The sequence below is a fragment of the Hydra viridissima genome, unplaced genomic scaffold (assembly GCF_058129835.1).
Source record: "Hydra viridissima isolate aposymbiotic clone 2 unplaced genomic scaffold, HvirCarnegie_v1 scaffold_2, whole genome shotgun sequence".
NCBI classification, from domain to species: domain Eukaryota; kingdom Metazoa; phylum Cnidaria; class Hydrozoa; order Anthoathecata; family Hydridae; genus Hydra; species Hydra viridissima.
The window spans coordinates 2,981,582-2,994,233 of record NW_028324301.1 but is presented as its reverse complement, the minus strand read 5'-3'; the positions used below and the strand labels follow the sequence as shown (position 1 = coordinate 2,994,233).

Genomic DNA, 12,652 nt, shown 5'->3' with positions numbered 1-12,652 from the left:
ACATACATACATACATACATACATACATACATACATACATACATACATACATACATACATACATACATACATACATTACATACATACATACATTACATACATACATACAAAAGTAGCGAACATTTCTAAAAAAGTTCAAAGTTTATGGAATAATTAACTAAATTTTCCTCATGTATCCGATCAATTAATACACGCGAAACTTTCATGTGTGTTAAAAACTTACCATGAAACAAGGAAAATATGACGCATTAGACGAACTGTTTGTTATCACAAAAGCTAACGGAGTAGATGTACCAGCTGAAGATAAACAATTCTATTATCTACGAGTAGAAAGTCGAGGAAAAGTTAGTTATGCCACTTATAAAGAAGCAGGCAAGGAAATAATTCATCCTTCAAAGAGAAGAAAATTACCCGACAAACCATCTACATCAGTATCATTCAATCTCTCATCTAATGATAGTGATAAGGAGTCGGATAAGTTTGAAGTTATAGAAAGTGAATATGAAAACGATGATGATGACGATATATATATATATATATATATATATATATATATATATATATATATATATTATTATTATTATTATTACTATTATTATTATTATTATTATCATTATTATTATTATTATTATTATTATTATTATTATTATTATTATTATTATTATTATTATTATTATTATTATTATTATTATTATTATTATTATTATTATTATTATTATTATTATTATTATTATTATTATTATTATTATTATTATTATTATTATTATTATTATTGTTATTATTATATAATAATAATAATATTTATAATTACTTTTAAATCATTCAATAATTCAAGTGATTTTCAAATTATGTAAATAATTCTTTTTTTTCAAATCATATTAAATCATAACAAAGTTGCTCATCAATTGAACCCACGTTAGAAAAGGGTTCAGAATTTTACCCTTGATGTTAAAAGTAAATAATATCGCAAAAAATATTATAAAACAGGAAAAGAACCATAATTTTCAAAAGTAAGCTTTACATAGTTATCATGGTAAGAATTCTCGAACAAGTATAACACAATTAAAGATATTAGCTAAAGCTCTCCGAGCTACAAGTAATGGTTAGGCTAAATACAGGACCGGCTTTAAGGCGGCGAAACCGATGCAACTGCGCTGGGTCCCCAGCTCATTAGGCGCCCCCATATTAACCAGAGGTGGAAAAAGTAAAAAAAAAAAAGCCTTTATGATAATAGTATGTTTTGCAAAAAAAGGGCCTCAAAAATTTTTTTACACCGGGCCCCCAGTATTCTAAGGTTGTCCTGGCTGAATGTTTTGATTATTTTGAAACCAAGGCTTGTTACATGGTTGAGATTCAAGGTAAAAGCTTTTACAGGTAAGTGCTTTAAATAAAACCCTATGGAGATGAATTTATAAAACACGATATTTAAAAATGTTTTGCTTAATGAAAATTTTTATTAATTTTTAGTTATTCTAAATTCTCACGCTCAACTTAGTATTAATTTGTTATAAAAATTTATTGAACGTTTAATATAATTTGTCGTTTTTTTAAATTTGAGTATAGAGGGTTTTAATAAGTTTCTAATTAGAATGAGACGATCTATTTCTTCTCAATTCTATTTCAGGCAGTGTGACCGTGTACCGAAAACATATTAACAAATTATGTGTAGACTGATTATATTTATGTAAACAAAATAGAAAACAAAGAATACGGAATAAATCAGAAAACACAAAATGGTATCACAATAAAGAGATAGTTTGATTAAAAAGATAAAGTAGTTATATGTGCGTTCAAATCTTTATTTAATTTTATAAATTAAACTAGCAGGAAAAAAGAATATCCCTGTTTGCAACAATTACCATGGATCCGTTTAAAGAAGAAACGACAGGGTAAGTGCGTATAACAAAATCGCTATAGTGTAGCTAGGTTGCTAAGTAGTTCATTAGAGCTAAGGTAATAGATAAGTCACTAAATGTATGTGTGTGTGTGTGTGTGTGTGTGTGTGTGTGTGTGTGTGTGTGTGTGTGTGTGTGTGTGTGTGTGTGTGTGTGTGTGTCTATGTGAATATATATATATATATATATATATATATATATATATATATATATATATATATATATATATATATATATATATATATGCACACACACACATACATACATATATGTGGATTTAGATGAAATCTGAATATATCATATGTAAAAAGATTTCATATGGCACCTCATTCTTTTTTTTCTTTTTATTTTTTTACTTGTCAACTTTAGATACACTGGAGCAGTTCCAGGAAGGTATTTTTTTTTGCTCCAAATAAGTTGCTTATCTTTTTCTCTCTTGGCATATGATAACAATATTGCAACTCAATTTTTTTAATTAGCTTTGTTCTATTAGCATTTGCTCTATTAGCTGCTTTGCTTCTTACTTTTGTTTGTCTACAAATAGTTAATATTGCTGAAAACTTTTTTCTTGATTTTAGAAATTACTAAAAGAATTTTAAAAATTTTTTAGCATTCAAGCTAATATTTTTTTAAAACAAGCATTAAAAGTTGTTTAACACATAAAAGTTAGGAAAAAAGAGTAAAGCAAAAATTTTGTTTCATCATGGAAGGAAATTCAGTGTGTAATATAGATTTATAAACTGTACTGATGAACTCTAGAGTAGGCTGTTTGTTAAAGGAGTGTCATGGGCAGAGCAGAAAAACACTTAATTTACCTACAAATAATATTTTATCCAAAATGGTCTTTACAATGATTAAAAAAATTAAACTGGTTTTATACTCCAAAAAAATATTTTATAATTTATTCTCTAATCTTATAATAAAATGATTAAACTCGTAATTTACTAATAAAACAGGTCAATATTTTAATAAAAAATGTTTCTTTAAATAAAATCACAATTATGAAATCACAACAATTGTTGTGCTTTTTTTTTTTTTTGCTGCTAAAAATTTCCTAAAAATTTAGCTGATAGTTAAAACTTTTTTTATAAAGTCAATGTTGGAATAGATAGTGTATGTAATGATATAGCATTAAAACATTTTTACAGTATCATGGATGAGAATGATGTACAAGCATTTAGTCCCACAAACATTCGTCAGCAAAAACTTGAACAAGAGGTTTGTTTAAATATATTTGATCATTCTAAAATTACATTTTTTATTAATAAACTGGCATGAGTATTTTTTGGAGTCAGCTAATCTTGTGTCTTTAGTAATAATGTGGTTATCTTTTTTTTTTAAGAGAAAAAGAATGGCAGCAAAACAAAAACAAAAACGAATGGGGTCTGGTAAGTACTTTGCAAAATACTTTAAAACAAATTTGCTTACACAAATTTGCTGCAAATTTTATTGCTTGTGGTTTAGTTAAAGTTTTATTGTTTTGAGCTACTATTAGAATTTTTCTGATTTTTGTTGTACTTCATTTAAAACTAAAAGATTTCAGATCTATATAGTTTTAAGTAACTTTATGAACAACAATCCTATAAGCAATTATAGCAAAAATAGTAACATAAGTCACCAAAGAAAAAAATATAAATAGATGTAACCTAATTGTTATTACATTTAAACAAAAACTCTTAAGAAGCCATTTTCTTTTTTTTATGATTGTTTGTATAAAGTTCAGTATTATTTTTATATTTATTCTTGAAGTATGTTGAACACATAGTTAAAACTTATTCAAAGCAAAGTATCTTTCTCAATATTTTTATTATTATGTATTCTTTCTCTAATTCGTTTTTTATTAAAGTTAATTTTACAATTTAATGTTTAAACTGTGGAAGTAACTTTTAATTAAAAAAAAATGCTTAGGTAAAATTAAATAATTTCTTAAATCAAATGCACTCACAATTATAATAGTCACTCTGAATATTCCAATCACAAATCTGCCAAAAAATGCAGTAAAAGGTCAATCTGGTATAAATTCTAAAATAAAAGAGGTGTTTTGTTGAAAAAGTAGTTTAAAATTAAAGTTAATAATTTTTCTTTTAAGGTTTATTTATAATTTTTTTGTATTTTGTTTGTTCTTCAGCATCTTTTTATCTAATTAATGGGAAGCATAGTTACAAAACAAAAAAGGTTTTGATGTTTATTCTGTCAATAAATACTTTAAGGTATGATGCAAGCAAATGATATGGGTAGACCTCGCACTGCTGGTTCTCGACCAAAATCTGCTGGCAAAGGCTGGACTGCAGGTTTGTATATATTTTTTTGTGTTAGTAAAGAACTTTATTAAAGACCCAGATTGTGTTTAGGATAGTATCAATACTTTGTGGTTTAAATAGACTTATCTTGAATTAAATAGATGGGTAGAGTAAAAATTGTTCACATATACTTGCTAGTTTCTTTAGATAGTTTAAACTTCAATTTAAGAAGACCTTTTCTCTATGAAAAGTTATGCTTCAGGATAGAGTTAGATATGGATAGGGCATTATCTGTTCTTATGAGAACAAAATAGTTAAAATTCTGTTTGTTTGTTTTTTTAAATTATGTTTTTGGTCAAAAAATTAAACCTTTTGTTGGCCATATTCAATTTATTTCTGTGTATTCATTCAGTTTATGTTTTCAAATATAGATTATATATTCTACATGAAATGATAATTTTTTAAATGACATAAATTTGCTTCAAACATAAGATATTTATACAACAATTTAAAAAGATCTGCTTATTATATTAGTTCTTTATATACCTGATGGTTTTTAATTCTTTTAATGAGCATTTAAAAGTTTTTAGTAATGAATATAAATGAAATTACAGAACACTTCCTTAATTTGTATTCTCTTTCAAAATAAAAATAAGAGCAGATGTCATCATTAATGTCTTTTTTCATATTGTTTAATCATTTCATGTTTTGTATAAAAGTTTTATGATTTTATCTTCTACTTAAATTTCATAATTTGTTTTTTCGTTTTTTGTTTTTAAAAATGTTTCTATTAAATTTTTACTTTTTATTTCTTTGGGTTTTTAAAGATAAAAACTATGACTGTTAAGATCATCCTGATTTTTAAACAACAATCTAATATCTCAAAAATTTACTTTACAATTTTTTTATTTGTTTAGGTGATCCACATTTCAAATCCCAATTATTATTGCATATTTTTGCATATTTTTGCATATTTTCTCATGAAACACAACAGTCACTCAAACAGTTATCAAAATAATTCAAATCAATTTTTTTTAGATGTCCCTTCAACAGGTGTTGTAAATGGAGCTTATATATCAGACAAGATAAATATGAAAGTAAATCAAGATGATGACTTTGATATTCCAACAGAGGTATTTCTATTAAAAATGTAAAAAATCATAACATTAATTGAATTCAGAAGCCTAAGCTAAGCTACACTATTATCTAACCAATAAATTAGAATTGTAGACATTAATTATATCAAATATATCCATTCATCTTAAACTTTTATAGTTGCAGGTTATATACATGTAATTGCTACCTAAAAAAACCTGCATTACTTAACTCTTCTCTAGTAATGTAATAATATTACTAGAAAAGAGTTAGTAAATAGCAGGTTTTTTATGTAATTTTAAAAAAATATTTTTTGAGCCAAAATAAAAACTCAACCAGTTTTAAATGTAGGTGGTTTAGTCGATTTTGAGATAATTAATTTTTAAGTTTCAGGGGTTGGAGAACCCAGCATAGAAATACAAGTATTCTTTTTCATTAAAGATGCCATTAGGCATTATGCAATTTTCTCAGTTGATTTTTATCTTGAATGAGTACATACATGTATGTACTCATTCAAGATAAAGCTTCTCTGAAATATCTCTATTACTTTAAAGAATAAGCTTCATCACATTACAATATTTTATACTAAAAGTTATTTTTTATATTTTGTATAGAAATTAACAAATGCTCTCATAACTTTAAGGGCAAAGAATTTTTGGTTGACCAAAAAATCAGTTCATCAGTTAAATTTATGAGGCAGATAAAAATTTTTTGTTTTTTGAAATATTTTTAAATTGTTTTATATGGCTCTAGATTGTTGATGACAACAAAGAAAAAAATCACCAACGAAAATCTACAGCCATGTCATCTGTACATCGCTCTGAAACTTCAGACGATGAGGAAGATATTGAATCAACTTCACTGCCTTCTGTAGAACCAAGCAAACATACTGATCAGAAATTGTCAACATTAAATCAAGGAGTACTTACAGATATAGCAAGGAACACAGGAGAAGTGGTATGATTAGCTGTTTTTCTTAACTACTCATCATGTAATAAATTTGTAATTTAATCATTGATTCAAGGAGATCTAAAAATATTTCAATATGATAAGAATTGTTGAATATTACTACTATATGTTTAGTCTATAGAGGTAGTTTATCAAAACAATTTTAATATTTGATAATTGTGAGTTTAAACATGCTTTTAAATTTTTTTATTTTTATTTACAGAAGGGAATCAGTTATACTAAAAAATATCAGTCATATACCAGAAATTTAAAAATACTAATGTTTTTTTATAAGGTCTATATTTTAATACTTCAAATCTATCCATGATCAAACTAAAAATGTACAAATATTGTAAAAAGCAATTGTAAAAGTTAATTTTGATAAATATCAAGTTGATTTTTATATACATTTATTTTTACAGAAATCTTCTCCAACAAAAAATGCTGTTGATGTTGACATAGGTATCCTTGAGGAGTTTGTTTTTGCGTAAGTGTTTTCTTTTCTTTTTTTTTACGCTAAAACTAAAAAAAATATTTTTGATATTTTGATTTGAGTTGCATGTGCTTTTTTACTGCTTTTGAAGTATATAGTAGTATTTTGTTGCTTTTTTTTAACTAGTATTTATTTTTTTAATTTTTTTGTTATGTCGAGTTTTATTAAATTACATAGGTAATTTTAAAAAATTTCAAAGTAAAAATTGCTGAATTAGATTTTAGAAAAGTATAACTCATAAAATTTAGAGAAAGAATGGAGTTTCAAAGAATATAGAAAAAACAGAATTTTAGTCAGTTACTTTAGAATGGTGTATAATGATACAAATTGTTAGCTATATCCTAAAAATTCATGATATTTGTATGAAATGATACAATGAAAAAAAAATTTAATTTTTCTTTTTTCTTAGAATTATAAAATTATATATTTTAGACCAGCGCCTCAAGGTCAAACAATGAAATGTAGAATAACAAGAGATAAAAAAGGTGTTGACAGACAAATTTTTCCTACATATTTTCTGCATTTAGAAAAAGATGATGGGAAAAAGGTAAAGTAGATATTTAGCTATTGATATCATTACTATGTGCCAGTTATTCTGAAATGAATATTTGCTATATTCATCTTTATCATCTTCATCATCATTTTTAATGGAAAATAATAACCAATTAAAAGATAAAAAAATTCTAATGATAAATGATTTTTTTGTGCAGATATTTTTACTTGCTGGACGGAAGAGAAAGAAGAGCAAAACATCTAATTACCTTATGGCTACTGATCCAATAGATCTTTCTAGAGGAGGTGAAAACTTCTGTGGCAAACTAAGGTTAATATTATTCATTTATCTTTAAAATAACCACATTTGTAGTAATGCAATATATATTTTTTACAATTTTTAAAACTTAAATTTGATTTAAGGTCTAACCTGGTTGGAACTAAATTCACCTGTTATGATGGTGGGTGTAGTCCAAAAAAAGGGGGATTGCTAGGAGATGGATCTAACTTAAGGGAAGAATTATGTGCAATAGTTTATGTGAGTAGTGTTTGAAAAAAAGATTAAGAATTATTTCACACAACTTTTTTTTAAATTCATTTACAGGTGATTACTATGTTCTGGATGCAATTTATTGCTTACTTTTATTTTTCTGTTAAATTTTAACTTTCTTTACTAGGATACAAATGTACTTGGATTTAAAGGGCCGCGGAAAATGACTGTTATAATACCAGGAATGGGTCTTGATCATCAGAGAGTGGCAATAAAACCGCAAAGTGTAGGTTAATTGCATAACCTTATTTAGTGTTTTTTTATGTTTTTCTTTTTAATAATAAAAATTTCTATTTTAGGAAAGTGATTCATTACTAGAGAAGCATAGAACAAAACAAATGGATAATTTAATTGAACTTCATAACAAAACTCCAGTTTGGAATGATGGTAAGTTCATTCGTTTTTACAAAATGTCAACAGATTAAAATGATAAAAACTCAAGTGAAAATAAGAACATTTTTTCTGGATTTATTTTTTACTTATTGTTATTCTAAGTTTTGTGATATGACAAAATTGTTATATTTACTTCTACATAAATGTCTGATAATATTAAGATTGTTTTTTTTGCTGATACTACTATGTTTTGAAATAGAAATTTGTTTAATTATAGACACACAATCATATGTATTAAACTTCCATGGAAGAGTGACGCAGGCGTCAGTAAAAAATTTCCAAGTTGTTCATGAAAACGATCGTAAGTTAACATAAATTAATAATACAGTAATGTGATTTTTTAGTTAACTTATACACAGACACTCACACACAAATGTTAATCTTATGTTTATTTACAAAATTATTGATTTTCATCAGACACAGTTTCTACATTTCACATAAACTTTTTAACTTGGCATTGTCAAGTAAGATAGAGTTGCTGCACCTGCCAGCACACAATAGCAGTATTTTACAACCACTTGATGCAAGTTTTAAGAAACCATGGAGAAAGTGTTTCATAAACTTTCATGAAAAGATGCCCTTTTGTAATGTTAACAAGAAGCAATTTCCAAAGTTACTAAAGTAATTGGTTTAAAATACTCTCATGTTTAAATTTATGGTTGCTTTTGAAGCTAGCAGTATTTGTCTACTTCAGTATTTGTTCAACTATCATTTTAGAAATATTATTACCTGTTCTTATAACAAAAATATCATGTACCAAAATAAGATTGACTTGTTTAGGTATTTAAATACATTTTTTTTATGCTTAGAATTTACTTAGCATATTCAATATAGTGGTTGGAAATTTACTTTGTGCTATTGATAATTTATTTAGGACGTACATATCTCTGCTATGACTTTAGTATTATGCTTGCAAATTTGACTAGTTACAAATGTAATTATATATGTGTCTAAGGGTTTTACAGTTAAATCAACAATATTTTTAAACCGAAGTTAAAACTTTCGTCCGGTTGACTTTTCGAGTAAGTTAAACAAATTTCTAGGTAGGTTTTGCCCGGACCAATCTTCAAATAAATCAAAGTATCCATTAGTCGTTTGTATGTTATTTTAAATATAGTTTTCGATTTACTAGATAGTAGACCTAAATTTTTAGAGGATTACATTGTCATGCAGTTCGGTCGTGTTGCAGACGATATTTTCACAATGGATTTTAACTACCCACTCTGTGCTCTCCAAGCATTTTCAATAGCACTGAGTAGCTTCGATGGAAAGCTTGCGTGTGAATGAATTATCGAAGTATTAGTTTCAGCGTTTCATAATGATAAAGATATAAAACATAGTAATATATATGAATAGAGATGGTTTAATGTAAATTTTTAGAATTTTTGATTTCATTAGCCTTGCGGAGGCTCTTATAGTTTGCTCTTAGTTAAAAGTTTTGTTTTTAAAAGTTTTTATTTTCGTGCATTCAAAAATCTGGCTTCGATATAATTTTATTTTTAATATACTAACTTTATTTGATCCAGCTTCTACGACGCTGATAAACGTGGAGATAATATTTATATGCATTTAAAAGACGGATTTAAAAAAATATATATATATAAAATTTATTTCGGTTATATAGATACTAACGTCTTGCTGACGTGTTTCTGTTGTTCGCAAGAAGTGTGTTGAATTTGAATGAAATTTGTTTAAAGTTTTAAAAGTTTCTATTTTTAGTTATTTAAATTGATTATGTTGTTGATTTTATTAATTTTTTATCTATTTATTTGCTGTGATTCAGACATGTAGAGTAGATTCCTGATCAAATGAATTTTTATAAGTTTCAGCTTCTAAAGACATTGTGATTTTTTACAAAGCATATTTCAGTTTCAATGAACGATTATTATGATGTTTGCTAAATTCCCTTAAAGTATTTTTTTTAACTGCGTTTTTTAGCGGAATCATTTAAGTTTAGTACCTCCTTAAAATATTTTCTCAAGTTTATTTCCATAAAGAATATTTAACAAAAAACACTGGTTAATTATGCACGCGTTTGAAGCTTGTAAAAAGAAAACCTGCTTACTTGCATAAATTTGATTAAGATAAAGTCATGCAATAAGCAGGGATAGCTTGTTAAAAGTTTAAAGTTAGACGTGTAGACGTGTATATGTGTGTGTAGACGTGCGTGCGTGTTATTTATATTAATTAATTATATTATTACTAAAAGTAATCTTTGTTCTATACGAAAGTCTAAAATAAAGAGACCCTCCTTCGATCAAATACCTTTTGACGTTCTAGGTTGGCGTTCTTTTCTTAACAAATTAAGTATAGTCTAACGAAACCATACAGGGAGCTGAAAGTAAATTAAGTTTTATGATGAAAAAGATACTTCAAAATGTGCGCTAAGAGAACTGTAGTGACGTTTGCAAAAAGGATTTTTGGTTTTTTTAAAGGGAAAATAGAATTTTTGGAAAAATAATTCTAAAATACGACATTTCCTTTTTTATTTTATTTTATTTTCATTTTTTTACATTATAGCATAATAAATAAATTGATTAACTATTATGCTATTATGCCATTCCATTATTTTTGGTGAGAGCAATCATAACAAAGTTAACATTCAGAAAAAAAAGGCAAAAACAATTAACTTCCCTTTTCCAAATAACTTTTCGTTTACTTTCTTATTTATTTATTCATTTTTTTTTTTCTCTTTTTATTGCAAAAAAAAACTAATCGGTTTTTTAGCAATAAAATTCGTTTTTGAATTGTCGTACAATCTAGGGTAGGCAAAAAGTTGCTTTAGCTAGACAATAATAAATAGAAGGTCTCTCATCGAGTGATCAATAGAAAAAGTCTTAGTACTTTTTTTTATCATGTTTTGGTGGTCAAAACTTTCAAAAAACGTGTTACACAACCTATTTTAGTAGAAATGATAAGCACTAAATATGAATTAATATTATAAGGGATTACTTAAAAATCATTAACTGTTACTATATAAAAAATACACGTATTTGTTACATTAGAGCACAATTTTCAATGAGTGTCTCTCTAGTGCTCATTCCATATACATAATAGTATCCATTATTCAATAATCTCTAGTGATAGTATCTGCCTAACAATGTTTATCAAATCGATATCATTTCTTTTACAGACTATTAAATGTTAACTACTACTAAATTATGGCAAGCTCTTGTACGAGAAATAAATGTGGACACCCAGTATTTGTTTTTCCAAAGGAAATTTCAAAAACTGTGCAACTGACATGAGAAGATATTTTGATGACATTTTGTTTGCATATCGTTTGGTTACAAAGATTGATCCAGTGCTGTTGCAGAAGATTTGGAAATGGAGGATAGTTTAGATGACGAAGATATTGATAAAAGTTAGATTGAGGATAAAGAGAAGGAAAATAATGATGGTGAACTCCGTTCCACAAGTGATCCATAAAATAGAAATCAATATTCAGAGCTTTGCAAAGTTATTAATTGAGGAAAATTCAGCAATCAAGATGCCTAATTTATTACAAATCGTCATTGTTTCAAGCAAACCACTTAAGTATATTTCGAAATTTATTTTATTGATGAAAACTGTTGTTTTTTACAAGGAGCATTTGTGGTTAATATCATAGCAGCTTAATTATATTTCAAGTATTGTTACAAGATTATTGAATTCACAAAGATTTATAGCTGATTACATGATATTGACAAAATAAACAGTTTTTTGTATGTCCTGTAAAATTTTGTATTTTGGACTTACGCGTTTTGCTTGCTACAACGATATGCTGTTTTAAAAGATCTTGAAATTTGTGGTTAGTTAAATGCTTTACATCCTAGCGAAATGCATCATCAAAAATCTGCTCAGAGGACATATTAAGGTGGTCGTCTAGTAAAAAAATATTAAAAAATCAAATTTTTGTTTTTGGTGTAGTTTAAAAGAGAAATTTGTGCTCTTTCAGAAAATATATACTTTTGCACATATTTTTTAATTAAATTTTTTTAAAATTTACTTATTTTAAAGACATGCATAAAATTTTTCCCTTAGCAAAGCCCTTAGCAACAAATGCTTTTGGTTGTTTGGGGTCAAAATTATTAACTAAAATTTATAATAAAAATACAATTCAAAAGGTGCTATTCCTGAAGTTGTTAAAAAAGAAATTGAAAAGATTTTTATTGATTTGAGTAGTGATGAGCTTTTGTCGCAATGCTTAGAAGGCACGAATCAAAATGCTAACGAAGCATTAAATCAGATTCTCAGGCGGAAATGCCCAAAAAACACTTTTGTTTCAAAAGATGTACTAGAAATGGGTACATTTCCATCAGTAGTAAGCTTTAATGACGGATTTTTAGCTCTAGCTAATGTCTTAAGAATCTTCATTTAACACCAGGGATATAATTTTTTGATCATGCATTAGCATTTGATAGTAAAAGAGTAAAAAATATACAAAAAAAAATCAACGGATACTATAAAGAATAAAAGAAAAAAGTTAAGAGCTATAAGGAAAAGATTCATTGATAAAGAAAAATGCCAGGAAGGAGGAGAAGGTTATTTTTTTTAGGAAAAAGGA

General features: G+C 26.3%; 1 protein-coding gene across 3 annotated transcripts; it reads left to right on the top strand.

Annotated features, from left to right (window-relative positions):
- The first annotated feature begins 1,682 nt into the window (after window positions 1-1,682).
- On the top strand, window positions 1,683-10,008 carry LOC145180954 (tubby-related protein 3-like). 3 transcript variants are annotated; one of them, XM_090079717.1, is made up of 15 exons: window positions 1,683-1,889; window positions 2,265-2,288; window positions 3,044-3,113; window positions 3,238-3,283; window positions 4,106-4,186; window positions 5,174-5,268; window positions 5,984-6,187; window positions 6,601-6,665; window positions 7,104-7,218; window positions 7,382-7,494; window positions 7,587-7,701; window positions 7,841-7,939; window positions 8,013-8,100; window positions 8,324-8,407; window positions 9,260-10,008. In XM_090079717.1, the coding sequence occupies exons 1-15, from the start codon at window positions 1,861-1,863 to the stop codon at window positions 9,391-9,393; spliced, it is 1,362 nt and encodes a 453-aa protein (XP_089935843.1). In that variant the 5' UTR covers window positions 1,683-1,860; the 3' UTR covers window positions 9,394-10,008. The 3 variants fall into 3 exon arrangements, with proteins under 3 accessions (XP_089935843.1, XP_089935844.1, XP_089935845.1); XM_090079719.1 differs by having other exon boundaries at window positions 1,881-1,953; XM_090079718.1 differs by lacking the exon at window positions 2,265-2,288 and having other exon boundaries at window positions 1,705-1,889.
- Window positions 10,009-12,652: the final 2,644 nt, after the last annotated feature.